Source organism: Anopheles ziemanni, chromosome 2 (genome assembly GCF_943734765.1).
Source record: "Anopheles ziemanni chromosome 2, idAnoZiCoDA_A2_x.2, whole genome shotgun sequence".
In the NCBI taxonomy this organism is placed as follows: Eukaryota; Metazoa; Arthropoda; class Insecta; order Diptera; family Culicidae; genus Anopheles; species Anopheles ziemanni.
In genome coordinates, this window is record NC_080705.1 from 38750016 (window position 1) to 38772143 (window position 22128).

General features: G+C 40.0%; 2 protein-coding genes across 2 annotated transcripts; both read right to left on the bottom strand.

The window, feature by feature from the left end:
* Window positions 1-2784: 2784 nt before the first annotated feature.
* On the bottom strand, window positions 2785-11138 carry LOC131293530 (tachykinins-like). The gene is made up of 8 exons (XM_058321606.1): window positions 11040-11138; window positions 10766-10941; window positions 10532-10621; window positions 10334-10425; window positions 10148-10255; window positions 10008-10069; window positions 9801-9923; window positions 2785-2820 (listed from the first exon to the last, which is right to left on the bottom strand). Exons 1-8 carry the CDS (start codon window positions 11136-11138, stop codon window positions 2785-2787), a joined length of 786 nt encoding a protein of 261 aa, XP_058177589.1.
* Window positions 11139-20574: 9436 nt separating this feature from the next.
* Window positions 20575-21506, bottom strand: LOC131293532 (angiopoietin-4-like). Its single transcript, XM_058321607.1, has 2 exons — window positions 21354-21506; window positions 20575-21279 (listed from the first exon to the last, which is right to left on the bottom strand). Exons 1-2 carry the CDS (start codon window positions 21504-21506, stop codon window positions 20575-20577), a joined length of 858 nt encoding a protein of 285 aa, XP_058177590.1.
* Between the last annotated feature and the right edge of the window lie 622 nt (window positions 21507-22128).

Below are 22128 nucleotides of genomic sequence, written 5' to 3' on the forward strand. Positions count from 1 at the left end.
AAAAACATCATGTAAATAACGTTCGAAAGAGTAGGCTTTACTTTAAGTTTTTTTTTTTGTGAAGAAAGACTTCCAATCTTTAGAAAGTAGTTATTGAGGCATTTAATCATCAATGATGCATCATTAATCAACAAAATGAAGCACGGTTGATTTCAAAGTACTCCAGTGAAAAAGGGCAAAACAACTAAAATAATAAGGCTCTGCACCGCTTCTCAAATGCAGGAATGCAAAAACGTATAAAAACATGCATCGATTGCATTTTGAATTGATTTCACAGCACTCCGATCCCCCAATAAAAGCTTATGCTTAATATACCAAAAAAAAGAGAGCAAATCAGTAGAAATTGGACGCAAACCAAGTCAATGCCATTTTGGGTTGATTGCATTTATTGTAACGAACTGCGTTTAAGATTTCCAACATACACAACCTATATCTATGAAGTAAGGAACTAATTTTCTTTCCGTCCGTAGGCAAAACGGGTTTGTCCTGTGGATACTCAAGCGAATCATCGTCCCGTTGGTGGATGAATATCTGTGTTGAGAATGATTTCAAGGTTTTCATTATTAGGCTCTAAATTTGTTTTGTAGAAGGGCAGAGTTGCTCATAGGGATTCACCCGCTGTGTGAATCGTTAAATTAAGTTTAGCCAGCTTCATTTATTTTGTTTGTATTCCTTTTAGCTTTTGTTACCTCAGCTTTGTTGTGTAAAAGTTGGCGCCAAATCGGATCGGACGTTAGGCGTTTTTTGTTTCAGTTGATCCTCACTCCACGGCATGTAGTGGTGAATCCCCATTAAAGTGGCAAGTAGTTGGGTTTAATTGTTTTAAGAATCTCATTTTCTATCGGTTGATATTAGCACGCGGGTGAGGAACCGGAAACGGCAACAGACTGCATTACACTGTTTTCAGGGCCAATTCGTCGGCATCAAGCTGCTCTTTGTTGGTATTAGGCAGTCAATTGCACGCGCACGACTTTTGTTTGGCATCGTTAGGAAACACTTTGGGCTTGTTAAGTTTAACTTTGCCATTATCGGTAGCAACATTGACGCGACGAGAAAGGGTCGCGTTGTTGTCGCGTCAATGTTGCTACCGATAACGGCAAAGTTAAACTTAACAAGCCCAAAGTGTTTCCTAACGATGCCAAACAAAAACCGTGCGCGTGCAATTGACTGCCTACTACCAACAAAAAACAGCTTGATACCGACGAATTGGCCCTGAAAACAGTGTATAGCAAACTACACCATTGAGTCGCTTATGAGAAACAAGGAACGGAACATCCATGACATCTGTGGTGTCATTGTAGAAAATGGAATATAAATATTTCTAAAATGTGATGTTTAGTAACGGTTAACGTTTAAAGAAATATTTTATTTTTGCTTTTGGATAGATAAATTTATTTTTCTCCGATCCACCTGGGCCAATATTTTGTGTCGATTTACCTCGTTAGTAAACAAAAACCCCCTTTCTAGGCGATCAAATTGTTTCATCCGTCAGACATTAGTTTTTAGAGGACGCATGATTTACATAATTTTAGGACAGAATACTGTTGTATACATACATCCTTATACATCTATTTATTTAGGAGTCCTTGTGAATAAATAGAACATTTTCTAGTAAGTTTTGTTTTCTTTCTGTTTGCGTATGCCATTATCATTTCTTTGTTTGTTTCACTTCAGATTATTTAGGGAATATCGTTTCAGATTCCGGAATCGAATGAAACGAGCCGAACGTCAACAGAACATTAAACAGAACTAACGTTGAAATTTAGTCATTTCTCCATCATCACACGACTCCACCACCATCAGCACCGCGCAATGATGATCAGAACGCGCCTTTCGCGTCTCCCGGTGTATAGAACATACCAGTTACTGAACAACTTGAACTAACATACCAACAAACTAACATACAAAACAAAACACTAAAGAGTCAATTCCAAAATATTCTGTCACAGTGACAGCGTTACCTAGCAGGAATCATCCGTGTTGTAGATATAGAGCGTACAAGGGACGTGGGCATATTAGAGCGTCAAAAGGCAAGAAAAACTGTATCTTTCAAACCCGGTGAATCCCATAAATACACCGAGAATGGGCTTCATGGGATGCAGATTGCGGATGCGGAAGGATGCAGAGGCAGTTTTCATTTGCATAAAAATATTATATACATAACAAACACACACACCCATATATATATACAAACATACTCATAGGTAGTTACTAGCTAATAGCCACCATAAGCCTAGTCACTTACAAAACGTTACATCTTTTTGCTCGAGTAGTAAAATTTGAACCACACACTCTTCAAGTGGATAGTGTACATAAGTGCCCGGTGGAAAAAGGTGAGGGACACGCGGGCGAGGAGAGAGATGGCGCGAAGGAAAACAAAAACCCGCAACGCGAAACAAACCAAATCAGTAGCCGAACTGACAGTAATATCTACTGCATTCTCGTAGTACCCACGCCTAGTGTGGCAGTAGTGGATTTCACTTATTTACTCATCACATACGAATAGCGGCATGAAGGAGGCATCATTTCTTCATCAATGCAAGAAAAGCCAAACGGTGAGCGATCCACTTCCAGCGTGGAAAATACATAACGCCTCCGGTAGAGAGAGAACGAGGAAGAAATAATCAGCGATGAATCGGAAGCACGCAAACTCACAGAAAAAAAAGCGAAGGGTTAAATGGTTAAAAAAGAACTGTAAAAGACTGACATTATAAGCGCAAAAATGGCTAATTATTACCGAGTATAAATGCAAATCATCAAACAAACTAATGGGCGCAGCGTGTATCAAACAAACTCGCGCGCCGACGGGCTGAGATTGAGCTGAAAGGCGAACGAAAACATCTCACTCACAAACACTTAGGCACACATACACGTACACATACACACAAATCAACACATCATAAAGTTGCGTTCCAGCCGGGAAAGTGAGGAAAGAAAGCAAGTATAAGGAGTCAGGCTTTGCTGGAAGAACATTCTTCTGGTATGTTGTTTGTAAATAGAGGTACATTTATTTCGCAACCAAAAACAAAACGACCACAGCGAGGAACGTTCACTGTGCAAAGTGTTGTGGAACGCGTTCGCGAAGCAAAAAAGGGAATATTCCGATGAAGCTGGTTCCAAAATTTAAGTGTAAAATTTAATTTGAACATTTCGCTAATGGTTAGAGACGAGCACGAAGGAGGAAATCGTAAACACCACCCATTCCCGGTTCGAAGCGATTGCTCATCCTCGGGACTTGGTGGACTGGTGTCCCACGATCCTCCCCAGTAAGGGTTCGCTAAGAAACCTAAGAGTCGTCACCGCTGGGCGGTGAGAAAGTAAGTGAAGTATGTGTAAAAAGTACAAAAACTCAATCGTAACATAACGCAGCACACAGTTACAGTTCAGCATAAACGGCGGTTAGGGCGAGACAACAAGGGAGAAAGCTGCTTGCACCGTCTAGGGGTAGAAATAGGGACGTAGGGAATATTTAAAGCTTCCGTTTACAATAATATAATAAGTCGCCCTAACCGGACCGCGGTTCCGTCGCTGCCAAGCCTCGTGTACAGTGCACAAAGCAGTGAGGTTGTAGAACAGACGTAGAATCTGCTTTTTCCCAGTCATTCTTAAACGGCTACGAGAGTTAAGTAAACCGAGAAATTACCATTTTCTCCTAAATGGACAAAAGGAGCGGAGGAGCAAAAAAACACACACACAGTTCTTCCGGGCAACGGAAGTGAGGCGTCCGCTCCCTTGAACGGGCCCCTTTTCGGGCTCTCCTTTCTCTGGCCGGTAAGGTCGTACACGAGTGCCGAACAAAAAGAAAGAATTTATTTGATACAGGTTTAGTGAAAGAGAAAACAAAAACTTTATTGCAAACGATTTATTTTCGTTCACTGGAAGCATTCATTCGAAGTTGTTTCGCTTTGCTGAAAATAGCAGTTCGGGTGTATCTGTTTTCGTTTTTGCCTTAAAAATCTACTGTACATACGTAATATTGATATTAATCCTATCCAAATTCCTTTCCCACGCCTCTGTTTGCCAGGTGCAAAATGGGGAAAACTTTTGAACCTACCTTCCTTACTAAGTTGTTTCATTCGAGAGGAGCTAAATCTACGTAAATTACACCCGCTACCAATTTTATAATATTGTTACTATTTTGTCCCACTCTACTATTAAAGGGAAAGCGTTTTGGGGATGGTTTAGTTTCGAGTGCCGCTTTGTGTGATTGCAATTTAAATTGTTTGCTTAAGAGAAAAAAAATGCAGCTAACAAAAAAAAAACAAAAAATACTTGATAGTAATAGTGGTTGAGCGTTTGCGATTATGATAGTTTTGTATAGTTTGTAATGGAAAATTTTCTTCGTTTGAAAATCTTGTTCAAGATTGGACCGAGTTGTGGTAAAGTCAGCCCGAATGGAGATGTTGGCGTGGAGAGAGTGTTGAGTCCCCAGGCGAGAAGATCACTTCGATATACGCAGAGTAACTTACTTAACTCATATATTCATATACATAGAAAAATTATCTAACTTAAGTAGGACGAGGGCTTGACTCAACCTTTCCGTCGCATGGTGCAAGTGTTCGTTTCCGGTGTTCAGATCGTGCTGGTGCGTGTGTCTGAAATAACATTTCACTTGGCATTTTGAGCTTAAACGTTGCTGAGTGCAGCGTAAATTATGTTTCTGTTTTTTTAGAACTTAACTCCCGGTTATTATATCGACTTTTTAAAACATGCTCTAAAAAGAGCATGCAGTGAAAAAAACAATAGTAAACTGGCATTTTTTTTCTAAAATCCATCATCCAACTTGATGAGGGTCTCTTAGACGAAACAAACTAAGATACACTTCATATAAAATCTCGTAAATGGAGGAGTAGTATTATTAATTTTGTGATAAAAAAAGTATATCACCTAAAGAGGCCAGTTTATTTTTTGTAGACAGAACAGTTCTACTCAATAATAGTTATGATGGTGTTGCGAAATTACCGATAATTTGAAATCAGGTGTTGAAAACGAAAATTCAATGGAAACGAAATTTTTCATAAGAACCAAATGCTTGAAAGAGTACTAAAACATAACATTTTCGGGTATCGACTCTTTTCGCGATTTCGATCACCAAGAACACTAAACTTCTGTCTGAAGACCTTTTTCGAGCAAGCTTTTCCACATCCAACATGCACCAGGACCGGAAATGTTGACTTTCGGCCGAAGAATACATACAAACTAGAAACGAAAGGAAAACGAACACAGACAAAAAGCTGGCGAGAAAGAAAAAAAGGAATATAAAAATCTATTTACTACAAATTGCTACCGATTACTACTTAAAACTGCTACTAATATTATTATTAAACTACTATTTGAATAGTAATCATTATTGCCACTGCTAAACAACACTAGAACAGGGAAAACTTACCGTACGTACCGCGGGTAGCATACGGGAGACAGACGGGGGACACGAAGTAGAACCGACTTTTAGGGAAGCTCATGTTAAATCGCTACTACATTATTTAGCCATTTTATTTGACTGTTTCCGTTTTCTACCTTCATCATCTCCAGGATGGGAGTGTAAAAAAAGACAGTCCACTGTAAAAATAAAATTATCGCCAGCTACGGTTCTCCGCGTACGTAGAAAGTTTATCAGTAGGTATCAGGGCAGCGGGTATATTACCGAGTTTTAGCAAACGTAGCCATTTTCCCTTTATATGCCGTAGCGTAAAGATGCAAAACTTGGTCCGGATAGAAAGGTCCTTTCCAGGAAAGAGGTAAAGGAGGAACTATACTTCGAATTTCAAGCCATTTCCAGTGCGCCAACTTTTCCTTCTTCCGAAATTCCAATCAAAGTGCAACTAGTTGGATTCCTTCAGCACGTGGTACCCCTCGGAATAATTGCAATGATGCAAAACCGGTTGGTTTATCTAGTTTTCATGAGCTTTGTATCCAACGTACACGTAGAACGGAAAAGCTGTTTTTTGCGGGAAAACAGTAAAGGCCAATGGGAAAAGATTGACCAGGTAAAGATCACGTAATTCGGTGCGTTGATTTAAGCACTTTCACCCGAGCACAAACATGCACATGCATCCGTTTTTCTCAAGGTGGGACGAAAAACGAAGCACCGCGAGGAAAAGTAAAATGGACGCCGCGAGTACGAGAGCTGCACGAAAGGTTACGAGCAAAATGCTAACAATTTAAAATCACCCTCTCCAGTAGTAGTGTTATTGATCTTTAGGTAAGTTGAAACGATAGAGAAGGGAAGCAAGAGGAAGGCGACGTGAGGTGAACAAGCTTAATTAATATTTGAAAATAAATACACACACACACACATCCACCCACACTGACACATCTCCCCACTTACACCAAACCACCATCACATTTATCCACAGTACCCGCAACACAATTCCAAATAGAGAGCGATTAAATAATGAAAAGTCTTATATATATACATTATCTTAGCATTTGACTAATGGTTACGAGACCAAGAACAGAACAAAATAAAAAAACAAATTAAGTTTTCGCTTTTTGCTTGTAACAGTTAAGGAACGTAGTAATCGAAGCGGTACGAAAGTGGGCAATTGGACGGAAAAAGCTGGCAGGTGAACAAGATAAACGAGTTGCTTGGATTTTTCGGCGCGAACAAAAAGCAAAATCTGAGCAATTGAAGAAGCCGAGTAAAGCAACAAAAAGCACGAGAGGAAGCTTTTGAACTGTGATGGCCTTAATGGGCATTCGCTTATTCCTCCGGCGGGGGTTGGGTTTAAGAAATCCGACGTACAAAACACGAAAACTCAAGAGAAGCGAAGAAAAGCGTGCTGACAAGAGAAAATAGTTAAACCAACACAGAGTAAAAACCAAACGATACACAAACAGTTGTTGACGCTGATGCAAAACAAAACCTTAAACAAGAGAACAAAAATCATTCCCAGACACGTGAACACATGTCACTTTGAAAAGGTAAAATAAAAAGGGAAGAGAAAGAAGAAAATAAACAATCGTACATACGTAATGGTGTATAAAGTGACAAGTTACGTGAAAAGCAAAGATATGCAAAAGGAAAGCGGAGTACCAAGCAAACAGAATAAAACCTGTAACAAACCGACAAACAGAAAAAGGAAATATAAGAAATGACCTCAAAGTCACTTTCAAAGCTCACTACTATTCGCTCGAGGGACATAATCGGAAAGGTCCGCACTCCCAGCTACATACACACACAGACACACCGTGCTAAATAAACTTCTCTATACGAAATCTTCGCTCGCGTCAGCAAACAAACTCCCGAAAACGAGACTTGGGATGAAGTAAAAATTCATGCGTCGAACGCCAGCATACTGGCACCGGAACGAAGCTAACTCTTTAAACGATTCTAAACCATATTAGAGATGTCGGACGGTATCTATACGTCGGCAGGCTGTACAGCTGATACGTACCACGTACTATACATACATAAATAGAGCATCATCATCACCATCTTCGAACGTTCGTTTCTTTTTTCGCCTACGATAAGCGTTAAGGAACAGGTCACTACTCGAAACGAAACGTCGCACGTCTTAACAATTTACAGCCGCTACCGGAAGGTACTAAGGACACTCATACATACCTACATACATATACACAAACATACGCGTAATCAGCAGGATCGTTAGCATTAGCATAACGGGCAAGCGCGCCAGTGAAGTGTGTGCCATGCCGATGCTGCTTTGAAACAGTTTGTTCATTAGCAGAGTTCATTTTGTTTTCCACATTGCTTACGATCGGTTCGATCTCGAACCGACGGTTAGCCATTTGCCAGAAAGCTATAAAGTTACGGTTTAAGTCTTTATAAATATTATTAGAAGAAAGATTTTTAATTGAACGTTTGCCAGGCATACAGTAGGAGAGACGAAAACAGAATCGCGATCACGAAGGGTACGACTAACGGAAACCGTTCTCCCAAGCGGCAAAATAAGGAATTTGCAGCAGGACAGCATCAACTACAGTAAATACGCACACTCACACAAAACCAAAAAAGGGCCGCTTTCTTACAGGCACACAGCACACCTTTCACCGCAACGGAGGACAGAGCGCGGAAACGTGAAAAAACAGCTCAAACATGGCGACGGTAAATTGTGCTTGGAGGGTAGATGGAAAACCCTCTCGGAGCGGAAAAACGAAACCGTGGCAAACCAGTGATCAGGGGGGTATGCGAGTGAGGCGAACTAGCGGTAATTGAAGTGAGAAAAAGAAGAAAAAAAGGAGAGGAAAATGATGGAGAAAAATTGAAGAGAACAAAACACAAACTACAGACGAACAGACAAGATATCGCTACAAGGCAAACAAGCAAACTAGAAAAATGTAAACATCTTTGAAAATTAGAAATAAAAAGAGAAGAGAAATGACAAAAAATATTAAATTTAGCAAGCTTTTGGGAATTTATTTAATTTTGTTTTATTTTATGAAAGAAGACAAGCGAAATTTCGAGAAAAAATAATAAAACAATAAACGCAAGGATTTCCAGGATGACAACTGGTACATCCCTGCGGTGGAAATATTTCAATAGAAACATTTCAACCATGCTTTTAAAGCTTTTCATGCTAAAGGAAACAGTAACGGAGAAGTTTTGCACGTAGTTTAAACTATTTACGTATGAACAATTGTTCATTGCATTCTTATTTTTTTACATTTTTTCAAATCATGAAAATGTCCATAAAGTGGAAAAGGGTTGGGTTTTTTTTGTACTTTATCGGATGACTATTTTATTTTCTTGTCTATTTTATTTCATTAGGAATCAATGATTTCTAAGCCCGTCATTGTTTTTCTTGGACATTGCTTTAGTTTTGGAGCTCCTTTCAGACAAATTAGAATCATTAGAAAAAGGAAACATAATAATTGAAACGAAAATTCGGGTGTTTAATTCAATTTTTGTTCTGTTTTAAACTAATAATAGAATGTTTTTGTTTTTACTGTTTTATTTATTATTCGTAAATTGTGTATGGTTTTTGGAAATTCATTTTTACTCCCAAGGTATAGATACTATAGTACCATATATGCTTGGGATTAAGTTAAAATCAATCAGCTTTTAGTGCTTTAATGCTAACTGAATCAACATAAAATGTAATTTTGCTTCATTTGAAGTTCTAAAGTTTGAAGGAGAAAAAATTGGCTTCAACCATGCTTCAATGTTATTAAACTTGTTTTGATCACAAATTTAATATTTTTATAGTCCCTATCATCATAATCTTCACCAGCATTAGTTTGATTGCCAAGTTTAAGGTTATGTGCTTTGTTTCAATTGTATAGTTTTTACGCCAACTCAAAGTATGAAACAATTTATCGAAAATTTCTTTCTTAACACCTTTAATAAGTAAGCAATCCGAACTAAATAAACAATATTTAACAGTGCTATAATTTTTCCAGAAGCCAGTTTTTATTCCATGTCGGTGTGTTAAAGGGGTTATTATTTGTTTTCTTTAACCCGCTTGTTTTCCGTAGAGCCCCAAACGGTGCATTTCACTGTACAATGGAAACATCCAATGCACCAACACCGACGTCCGAGTGATGATATGTTTAACAGCAGATGCTTAACGATAATTAGGAGGTTATTGATACAGTTCCATGATGTTGCCAGAGAGTGTGTTTGTGTGCGTGGGTGTGATGCCGTGTATTGTTCCTTCCATTCCCAGGGCGGCTAGCAGAGGCGGCAGACGAGATCGTTGTGCAGACGAAGAAGGGCTGCTTCGTTCGCGGCTGTCTTCAGAGCTTGTTCTTCTAACGGCCATCCTACTGAAAACCGGAAGAGCACAACGTACGAGTGTGTTTTCAAAATGACCGTTTGATGCCGGCGCGTGACTCACCTTTTTTCCACGCAGCCCCATAAACCCGTTGGGTACGCGCTTGAACGGGGCCGGGTTCATGGCCCCAAACGTCGGCTCGAGGATGAGAAAGTTCGGATATTCCTTCGCCTGGCGGGCCAAACTCTGCCGAACAGAAGATGGAGGTTCCACATTGAAGCAACAGCGGGCGATCTCTATGTTTTTGTTTTTTTTTGGGGAAAAACTTACCAGGTCATCCATACTCCATTGCTCATCCAGCGACGTGTCGAAGCTCTTCTTACCACGCATTCCTAACGATGGGGAAAGAGAACCAACCCGCAGGGGTATTAAAAATGTTTAAAAGCCGTTTAGTTCAAAGCTTTTCTTACCGATAAATCCCGAAGGGGCCCGTTTGCCATCCCTGTACGACTTCGGGTCGGCCTGAAGCGCCTGGTTGTTCCAGCTGAACAGTGAGAGTGACTTCTTGCCGCGCATTCCTAGTCGGAAAGGGGGGAAGGGAAAACAGAACCGATAATACCGGAAGCCGCCATATTTTCGGTCGCTTTCAAACGTACCGTTAAAGCCGGAAGGAATCCTTCGTCCTCGCATGCCGGTGAAGCCGGTCGGGGCTCGCTTCGGAAGCTGCCGCTCACCGCCGTATCCAAACAATCCACCATCGTGCAAGCCCAGTGTCTTTAAAGGAGGGGTTCGAAAGCAAAGATTACTTCTAAAGAATCTTTTCTTCCGATGGAAGCAACCTTACCCAATCGCCGGAAGTCCTGCCAATATCGTACGAATCGTCCCTGCTGTTGCCCTTGGCATTGTGCAGCTCCATAACCTCACTTTCCACTGCCAAAGCCGCCCTAAAATCGCGATAAAAATGCACCCCAAAACCCCATTAGAAGGTGGACCCCAGATGCATTCAAATGCAACGCAAAACCAAATGGATTAATTTAACAATCAATCCAGTGGCGCATAATTAGTGCCCCTTTCCCTGCTCCACTCACCTCAGTGCGTCCAGCAGTTCCGGGCTGGGATGCAACCGCCACGGCCGGTACGGCCCGTCCCCACCCTTCTCGTGCCCGCCCACCGTGGACGATGGAGGCGCCAGGTCATTTTCATCGAGCCTCATATAATTGCGTGTGTCGTCGTCATCATCCGGAGCAGCATCATTGCCGATTTCCTGAAGGAGAGGGGGAGGGAAAGGGGGGGGGGGGGGAAGAATCGGATCGGATTGCAATTAATGCAATTAAAAAGTGCAACCCGATTAATGCTACCTACCGGCGTTTGGGCGGGAGATTCGGGAACGCCACCGGACGCCGACACGCACACATGCAGCAGACCGAAGGAAAGCACCAGCGTCAACATGTATCGCTTCATTCTCTTTCTTTTATTCGGTGTCGGTTAGTCGCGGGAACACTCGTTTTTGTTGTGTGTGTGGTGCTTATCTGTTTGATGCTGTTTTGCATACAATAAAACATGGAAGAGGAAAGCAATAAAACATCAAATTTTTATGCACCTGCCATCGTAGGCGAATTAAGCGGGGGCATAATTATCACAATTGAAATCAGATCCTCAAGCAATACTATCATTAACGGGTGTGTCTCTTTGATTTCTTTATTGCCTGTCCATTGTGTGGCCCACTTTTTTTGCGCGGGGGAATTTCGGCAGCCGAATACGTTTCGCTTTGGTTAACTCTACGATGGAATTCAACACGTTGCCGAGCACGGGGCCTTGTTTATGGATGTCAAATTGGTTACGTGCCGAACGTGGTGATTACTTTCCGACACGACTCCGATGTATTGGCGTGTTTTATTTTCGGATTGCATTTGTTTTTGTTTCATCTTTTTTAATGTATTTTTACTAGTTTTGGTTTTTCCAGCTTCCTAGTGAGAAAGAACTTGGTTTTCCAGATTTTCTGGTTTTTTTTAATGCGAATAAGCGAAACGCTGGAGTAAAGGAGTAAGCAGTGTATAATAACTTAACTAAACCTTAATTACCTCGTAAATTAGAGATTTTTACTCGAAAAACCTAAAATGAAGAGTTTTGTTCATATTTTAATTGCCATGTTTTAAAAATACATGTTTTAACAGTTCGATCAACTAATCTAATCTAATGATCTTTAGCTTTTCAACAGTACGGAATGTTTTGTTAGAATCCATAAGGTTAAAACTACGGCAAACGCCAAGTTTAATGGGCTTTATTGAACTGATTTTATTTTTTTACGATTTCGTATGCGAGGGTGAATTTATTGATTCACTTGTCTTAACAAGTTATTCAGTGATGCCAGCGAACTAAGAAATGTTTTTAAATGTTGAATATTCTATTCTTACTGTATTTATTGGATTAATACTTAATACCTCAACACAATTTAAATATTATCAACCACGGAGAAAGTATTTGTGGAAAACTTTGTATTATGAAGAAAAGATCACGGTTCCGTTCTACACTGGTCTTTTTAAAATCTGCAGTTTTAGGAAAAAAATACAACCCTGATAAGTTACATTATAACCCCAATACCTACATACAACACCACTATGTGTATTTACAGTCAATAAATAAACAAACAAAGATGATATGTTACTTTTGAGCTGCGATAGTACATTATAGTACAGCGGAATAAATTGGCCTGTAATTGAAATTTTTGTTTCAGAAAAATATTCAAATCGAGAAGGTTTCAGTATCTTCTTCCGATTCCCGCTTACCGATTGATAATAATCTCATCACACCAAAGTTTCACTTGGGTCGAACGAGTACCCTTTAGGTTTTCCTCCTACCACATTAGCACCTGCAAAGAACGCCCTGACAAACGATTTTCCTTGGCCACATGACAAGCTACGGCAACGACGTAAAACTTCGACAACAAATTGAAACAATCTTCACCATCGATGGCATCAAGTACCCTTGTCACACCACGCAGCTAATGAAGAGTAATAGCTGCTGTTTAGCATCGTTAATTGGTTTATGTTTTGCGTCGAAAGGGTTTTCCCTGTGCGAAACAAGCCTCACTCTGGCTCGATCCACCACGAGCAGCACTTATGGTCGGCTGCCGGAGCCGATTTGTTAAGGAAAACGTAATGGCAATGGATGATCAATAGCTTTTTCTTCCAGCGGAGCGGCCTCCATCGTGTAGGTAGTTAGAAAAGCAAGTAATAGAATTACACAGAGATGGTCGGTTAGAAAAATGTCTTTATCAGGTTTGAAACCCTGTACGTCCAGTATGGTATGAGATTGTTCACTTAATCAATGAACGAACAAGACGTGTTTGCGTTTCGTTGAGAAAATGATTTTATTTTGCTAACCACGAGTAAAATTTAAAAGGAACTTACATTGGAGATTTTCCTTGTCCATAATTTTTGTGGAAAAGTTTAGGCATCCATTTATTTTCTTCTGTAGGAATATGTTTCCTGCTCGATATTTTTCCAAAATCAAATCCATCCCTCACCCTGATTGTTTATAGGGGAAAACAAAACACAAGGAAACCAGTAACAGGTTGGCAGCAGCTGTCCCAGTGCAGCACTTTATGAACAGTTTATCCAGCCCTTCGCCTCGTGCACTAAATCATCAACCCCGCGCTGGTTCGCTAAAACAACGAGACGGCAGGATAATATGATTTCCGGGCTGCCCAGCCACATACCTAGCCGTTGGCAAGGGCCGGGAACTTGGCTCTCCCCGTCGGCCAGGGCGAAGCAGTGCAACCGAAGGATGCCGGTGAAAGAAGCTGCCAGCTGCCAGATAGTTGTTTCCGATTTATTTAATGCAACTACTGGTCGGGCGAAGCGACTAAACTGACTGCCGTTGGTCGGTTTGCGAGATTCTCGGGGAGTTTGTGGTAAATTTAATTCCGACACTGGGCCACCAGAAGAAGGAACGTGTGAATCGTCACCGCAAAAAAAGAAAAGGAAGTGGTTGGTGTGAAAAATTCAAGGACGGACGTATTACTGTTACATTTATAGTGATATATTAATACATAAGCACACCGTCCGTTCCGCTGCATCACGTATTCCGCATGAATATTCACCGGATGCTGGCGGTCAAAGAACATGGTTGAACTAGAAAGCATACGCAGGTAATTCGCTGACACACCCGAACAGCATAAGGAATTATGCTCACGTACCGGCGACTCCGAGTGGGCCAAGAGTGCCGGTTACGGTTTCCTTCCTGAGAATTGTTTTTATTTTCCTCCTCCCTCGAAAGAATTTGCATTTTATTTTAACGCTTGTGTAAAGTGATAAAAATTGAAATGCCATTCGCGATGCTATCATTCAGGATTAACCCTTCCGAATCGGATGAGGGACGCGAACTACACGGATGCTGTAGTTGTCTCAGCCTTGATGCTAATTTTCTATCCATTTCATCTGCTTGACGGCGTTCTTTTTATCCTACTGTTTCCACTTCCACCTGGCTCGTGATCATATTCCAATAACAGAAACATTCCATAACTTAAGGCTGTTTTTGTTTCTTTTTTGTGTTTGACATCTCTTCACTTATTTCAATGAAATTTCGGTTCTCAAATAAGTTTGTTATAGAAAAAAAATATTTAGGACTAACGTTTCCACGATTAGACAAAGTTAAACATATTCGAAGATTTCGTTCAATGAAACGAAACCAGGAAGAAATTAATTTGAATTTTTGTTAGAAACCAACAGACATTGTGAGCGCTCAAAACATCAACTAAAACACACAGAGAAAAACGTAAAATTGTTTAAATTTTCTGTTTTTTAGGATCGAGATGTTTTGAAGAGGACGAGATGTTTTGAACGGAGATGTTTTGAAAGGAAAATTATGTTTATTGTAAACTATGAGCAAAATATAAAGAAGCATCATGCATATTCTATAACTATAAATAGCTAAGTTCACTGAATGAATTGCAAATTCAATTTCACCAAACGTACTATTTTCGTATTTCGTATTTCACCAAACGTACTTCAATTTCACCAAACGTATTTCAAACGGTTGAGTTTTTGTACAACTGCTTGAAACTAGGCAAATTTTCAAAATTTTTAGTTAAACAAAAAAAATATATTAAAAACTGTTTAATAATAATGCTAAATGTTCCGTTTACGTGAATGTATAGAATATCAAACATGTATGTGGAACATGTGAAGTAGTTATTACAAAACTGAAACGGTGCTTCTCGATTGGCAATTTTAACCATTTTTAAATAGAACAGGGGAAACACATCTCCAACCGCTTTGCCGTGTTGGTTTTCGAAACTACTTTCGTTGATTATATTTGGAAAAATAAAAATAACTTCCATGACTTTGTTTCATCCTTTCATTCGATGGGATCAACGGAGTCGTTTTGCTTCCATCCCGCCTCGGGAAGGATTAATGCTACAAACTACCTTCACTAAATGGAGTCATAGTCAGCGAATGCATGACCGGTTCATTCCATAACTCACCCCAATGCTTTCACACACTCACAAACGCACGCACACCGTTTTTCCTGTGCATTTTTTGTTTCTGCACGCTCCTGTCCTTTCATTATCAACACTCTTTCTTGCAAACATAATTAAATATTCAACTGCTTTCGGGGTGGCGCACATCAGTCCCGTGATGCCTTTGCAGCATCATCGCAACCCACCTGGTCCCTCCACTTCCGGCGATATTTTGCTGGCGCCCTCATAAGCATACAGTAATTACTTACCGGCTGGGCTTATTACGACCTGCAGGGTTGAGCCGTCAGGAAAGTGGCAAATCCGGTAAATCCGGCCAACGAAAGATGGAACGGGCAAATCAAATTCCAGCTCGGCTGCCAACGTTCCAAACCATTCGAAAACAAGCGTCCACGAGGGGCCCTCAGATGCCAATGCCTATTGCACCACCAGCACTTTAACTCGTTCACCTGGTTCTGGTTCAGATTTTTCCTACCGACGCGAACACGTGCTAACACCGTTGGCGCGCTCTAACGACAGCCCGATCGGGAGAAAAACCGCGTATGAATGATTCAGAACCGTCACCCATGGCACCTTTTATAGCGAAGCGCCGGAAAGCGCCCCCATACGGCCGACTCATCCCCGGCAACCCAGGCGGAAAAGCGGAAAAGCGAGCGAAGTGCGCTATGGGGCATGCGTTGAACCTCGGAGTCATCGCTTCGACCGTGGCGAAAGAAGACGATCGCCGGGCAGCGACTAACCCTCGCTGTTACCGGCATATCCCGGTCGGTGTGTAGGTGTGTGTGTACGCCACGTTGCAACTAATTCTGGAAGGAATTTTAGGCTTTTTGGATTTCGCAAAAATGAGACAAATTGGGTTCAAGAGAGGTACACCTAAGAAATGAACTTTCAAGGACCCGCAAAACCAACCGGGTGTTGATATTCAAATGTTGACTATGCCTAGCCATTATGCTCTGAAAAAACAGCACCCGTTCAATTTAAGCGGGTTTATTGCTAGATCAAGAGTTTCTTTTCCTGCTGGTTTTTAAAAATAATTTTTAAGTAATATTTTACGGTTGGTTAAGTTCAGTAACGTGTTTTAATTTGCACTTTATCTCTTACAATATACAGTTGCATAATCGTGCTTTCTTTGAAACGTCAAATAAATAGTAAAATCTGGTTGTGGAATCCGTTCTGAACCCAAGCACTTATGGTTTATCATTGTACGGTCCACACACTTTCATTATTTGCCACAATTAATCTGTACAGATAACGGATCTGCTTCGCTCGTCATATAAAAAATAACAAATAAAAAATATTGCAGATGTCACTTTTGGAGAATAAACAATCAACAAACATAATGATCCCTATAATAACTATGTTGGAAACTATGAAAGTACAAAAATAAGGTAGAGAAATTCGATTGATTGGTTGAAATGCAGTTATTATTTATTTTATTTTTATACGCACCAATCGTTCAACTATTCATTTTTTTTCTAGCATTAAATTTAAATCATTTAGTAAAATACACCACACTGCTTCGGAAGCGTGTTTTCACTATTGCTTTTGTATTGCATGTAAATTTTTACATTTTATTTCAACTACAATACAATTTTTTACAACCTTTTTCATGACACAAACTAATCCAACTTGACGCTTTTAAAAGACATCTAGAAATTTTGTGGTTTATAGTTCATTATGAAGTTGCCTATTTATAAACAACATGCTCAGTACATTTTGTTTGTAAGTTATGTTAAACATAATGTTTGTGCAAATTTTAGCTTTAATTTAAAATTTTTAAATATCTTTTTAACCTTAGTAGCTTTAAACTCGACAAGAAAATAAATATTTTTTTGTAAAAACGGAAACAGATTAAATTCGTACTAATAGAAAACCAACTATTTTCACTGAAAATTGATATAAAAATGGAATAAAATGAATTACGTAAATTAAAATCAATTCCCGCATCTCCCAAAGCTCATGTGGGCATTGATTATTTTAATGACATCACTGTACAACAATTAACAATAATACATTTATATGGTAAACAACGATTTCATTCGACTCACCGACGATGATGATGATGCTGCCGTCCCGTTTCCCCATTCCGCCGAAACGAGATTCCCAACCAATGTCTGCTGCTGGAGCGATGATTTTAGATATCGACGGGTAATTGCAGCAAAATAATTGAATCATCAATCGATCGCCCGTACGTTACGCTGCACTTGTCCACGCGAAAAGCGATGCTCCCGAGTCTCGTGTCTTCCGCCCCAACGTTTCGCGACCCACGGAAACCCCCCAGCACGACAAGAAACTGAAATGATTCTTGGAAATCGATAACCAACGCTTTGAGAGCCTTCGAGCCGAACCGCCAAATGGTTGGAAAGCGGTTCAGTTACACCACACACGCACACACGCACAACCGAGCTTGTGGCAGGATTACCTTGGTGTATTTGCGGGAAAAATAATGCCAGCATGTATACCCCCAAGCCGCCCTCTCACCTTCATGGTATGATGATGAGCATATGGCCAAAAACAAACGCGTGAGTTTCCGGAGCGGTCCGGAGATCGGATCGTCCTCTATCAGCGAGTTATCAGTCGCCTTTTATCGCCCGGTCCCGGTCTATTAGCGCTGGTTAGTGGAGCTTATCAAAGCCTTGGCCGGAGCGCCCTTTTGGCGGCCCGCTGATGCAACACGCGATGTCCATTAATTAAACCAACCGGGCGCTATCAGCGCGTTAAGTAAGTTTTCGATAAAATCGCCCGCGCCATGTGCAACGCCACCGTAGTCGGCGATTTGCAAAACCGACCGAACCGTTTCCACCCGAAGCCGGAGCCGCGATTGACAATAGTGCACTTTAAATGACTCATCGCGTTCCTGTTCTTGGGCTTTGCCGGGCCATCTGGAGTTTGCCTCCGGGCCATTCGCACCGTTTCTGCATCCGTTGCCGCGCTGCTCCGGTGGAAAGAAAAGTCGATAAAGACGATCGCCCAACTGCAGCGCACGATAATGTATGCTGGCCCTTCAATCCGATGGCCCCACATCCTCCTTCGCAACGCCGGATTCACCGGCAGGCACATTGTTTCCCGAGTTTCATTGCGAAAGGCGCTGGAGCCGCGTCGTGGCGCTCGTTATCGTGGCCGTTGTTTTCACTAGACTCGACTCGGCTCGACAAACTGCTGCTGGGCCAGCGACAAAAGATAGGCACCTTATTTATTATTGAAACCATCACGGCCCGGTGCCGTCCAGCGAGAGCCTGTTCACATCTTGATAGGTGTGGATTTATCTTTTCTGTGTCGCCAAACCAACTCTGACGGCTCTTTTCTGGTTCACTTTGAATGAATTCCATGTTTCAGTTTTGTCACATCTCTTTCTTTTTCCCTTCCTCTTTCTCTCTCTCCCTCGTTAACTTGCTCTTCATCCTTGACCGTGGTCCAGTTTCAAGCGTCAGTTCTAAGTCATTGTACTTCCGATTTTATGCTGCTTTACAGCTTCCTACACGCGATGTCGAAAGATGTATCTCAATTTTGCAAACAACATAAACAAAAAGAAACTTTTCCAATTTGTAACATGTGCGTCATCTTTACCATTTGCACAAAGATAATGTCGAAGTTCAAGTCCAACCATGGCCATCGTTCATTGGGAAGTTGCTGATAAAGAGTCTCCCCTTGCCCTTCAGCACTATTTTTAGATGAAACTGTAAAAAACTATTTAAAAAGGCATTAAAACAGCCAAGTGATAATCAATGAGGTGCTTGATTTATACATATTCTTGAAGATATTATTACGTATAACAAAGTGGAAAATACAATATAATTTTATTGTATATACAAGAACAAGTAAGATGTAGCATGCGGATTCAAAAATCCCTAGAGAAAATCCATTAGCTACAGCTTTAATTCGCTTTAAGAACGTAATTTTTGCAATATAAGAAGAAAACTCGTAATTGTTTTATTTCTTTTCTATTTACATTCTATTAGTTTAACTTTGAATATTTGGTGTTTTGTTTTCCAGAGCCAATTTGCATCTACTACCCTGATCGGCCATATATTCGTCATCTTCTTAATCTGCATGTTCGGATCCTTTTCTTATATTATACCTTATGATACATACTCTGTCTAGTTGCTATAATACTTTGATTTTCGTGATTTTCAATTAAAAATTAGCTCACTATCGAAAAGTTTTTCGTAAAAATCTTCTCAATTTGCTTAAAGAAATACAAAATCATAGAAGCACAAAAACATAAACTGTTTCATTTTGAGCAGAAAATGTTGGGATGTGAGAGATAATCTGTCGTTTGTGTCGCTAGATACAAGCCTATAACTGTTTATAACTGTTTTGTAACATCCCTGTAAGGACCGATAAAAATTGTAAAAATATTTTTTTTATTAATGTTTTCTATTTAAAAAAACTTTGAGATCATTAAAGTTCCCTAGAGTATCTTTGAAACTTTGAAAAAAAAATGCACAAAACCAACCCTTGGACATTTTTGAGCAATGATTTGTCAAATGTTAATCAAAAGTTCTTATATAAAGATAGATAAAATGATCAAGGGGTCGATATTGGCACAGAAACACATAATAAACCACCTAACTTTGTTAAAAACAATAGGATCTAGACTGGGAATTGATTAAAGTCCATTTGACTTATCATTTGTTGCGTATGTATCGTTACAAATAACTTTTTGCTGCTTAAAACGTTTATCTGCGATGGCTCTAATGGTTTAAATGGATATTTACTAGGTTTGAATAGGATGAAATGGTCTGAATAGGATATTTAGATATAACAAACTCCAAAAAACTTGTATCTATACATTAGTTTTAGATAATACCTTTTAATCCCGATTGTTGTCTTACAGTAACTGGACAAAGTATACGGATCTTAGGGCGAAAATTAGAAATTAGACTGGCATCACCTTTTTTTGGTATTATTTTTGGAATTTCAGTAGAGTTGTGATTTTTCTCGTTCCACATCGTCGATGCCCAACGTCTTTCTAGATTGATTTTTCACTTTTAGTTTTGACCACTGGACATAAGTGAAGGTGCAATTCTTATTTTGCATCATATTTAGTTTTTGTATTCATAATTATGAAACTAAAACTATCATCACTCTCATTAAAAAAAATATATAACAAGTTTGACAACAATAGATTTGATTGATTACTGTTACAGTGACTGTTTTACTTGCTATCAAATAATTTGCTAAGATAAATTAAGCTTAAAGTATAATGGCTCAACGGAATACTGTAGTGCCGTTGATTTATTCGACGTTTCGTATCATCATGCGTGTATAAGTCAAAGGCCGGCCACCGAAATTGTCCCAAATCATCGCAATCTGCTGCTTCCTGCTGTTCGCATAAGGTCCGTTGAGATCAGATGACCCACAAGAATCGTACCACCAGCCCCCCTTCCAGCTCACGGCGCAATTACCATTGAACCATCAATCATTGTCCTCATCTTTAGTTGTAAATTTGTCTCCCAACCGCTGCTTCAAAGTATCTCGTGCCGTTCCTTTAGAACGGCCAACAATCTTTAGTTTGAATTTCTCACTTTCGTCACCGATCTCGAAATGGTCGTAGCGTGCGTATCCATAATTGCCACGTGTATCATTCACCTCCACCATTAGCTCATGCTTCCGGGATGAGGTGAGCTGGTGAAGGCTCTCCAACCCTAACCAGAACTCGCCGTCTAAGCTACCAAATCCATCACGATAGTCAGCCCAATTGCGGTAAAAATCCTCTTTGCCATTAAACCTATGCTGAAACACGATCCACCCACCGCCATGCGCACTTTGTTCACAATACACTGAAATTAGTTTTTGACTTTCTTTCTGAAGTTGAATTGCATATTTGCCAGACACTTTTGTAGGCTCCTCCATGCATGACTGATAGATCACCGGTAGGGTAGTCTGGGGGAAGATCTTAGCGCCTTCATCTTGTTGCTTCTGTTGGTTGACTGATTCTTTTAGCTTCAAATGGATGCTCGTTGAATTCATCTTCAACATGCTCGCTGCAGTAGTCATTGCTGTCTTCATGCCCAACAGAACTTCCATCAGGGTATCGCTTCTTGTCTTCAAGCTAATCTCCATAGCGTTTATCTTGCTCTGCAGACTTTCATCTCTTCTTCTCACAGCATCATTTTCATCCTAAAATAAATGTTAATAACTTCAATGACACAGTTTCATTTAATTAGCTGAATTTAAATCAATTAACAACTCACCTGAATCGTGCGCTCGAGGACGTCCAGCTTCCGTTGAAGATTGCTTATCTTAGCAATGAGTTTATTGTCCAGCACAAATATCAAACTGGTCAATGTGTTTTGGAGCGCTTCATCTTTCACTTTCGTAGCTATGGCATTGTCCTGCATAGACATGATTCTTCGATTTGTTTAATTAAGCTTGTTCGATCTAGTATTGTTAAAAATTATTGATAATCAGCTTAAACTAATAAGTTATTAGTCATGGATTGAACTTTGAACTCTAACTAATTGAACCAGTGTGGCAATTCTAAGTAATTGAGAAATTCATTCTGAAATCTCCATAACAGATTGATGATCAAGAAAAGAACAATAAATTTGGAAGTAAATGTTAAATACTTTTATTTTTTTAATTCCATTTCTTACAACTGAACATAGTCTATATCATCATCACCTTTATAGCTTTTTATCTAAAAAAAATCTCCCAAGTAGAACATCACGATCAGCATCACACACAAGTCAAATTTATTTTTCTCACCTTAATAACACGCTCGATGTTGGCCAGTTGCTCTTGGAGCAAATTTATCTTTTGGTCCCTTGTGATCATTCCTTGCTCTATTCCATCCATTTTATGTTGTAAAAAGTCTAACTTATTCAATATTAACTCTACTCCAAAACCTTCTGCAGCCGAGATGTTTCGCACTGACCGTAGCAGTACTACACAGCACAATAAAATGAATGATAAATTTATACCCATTCTAAAAGAAAATAACAGTCGCACAAGTAACTTCTACCGAGA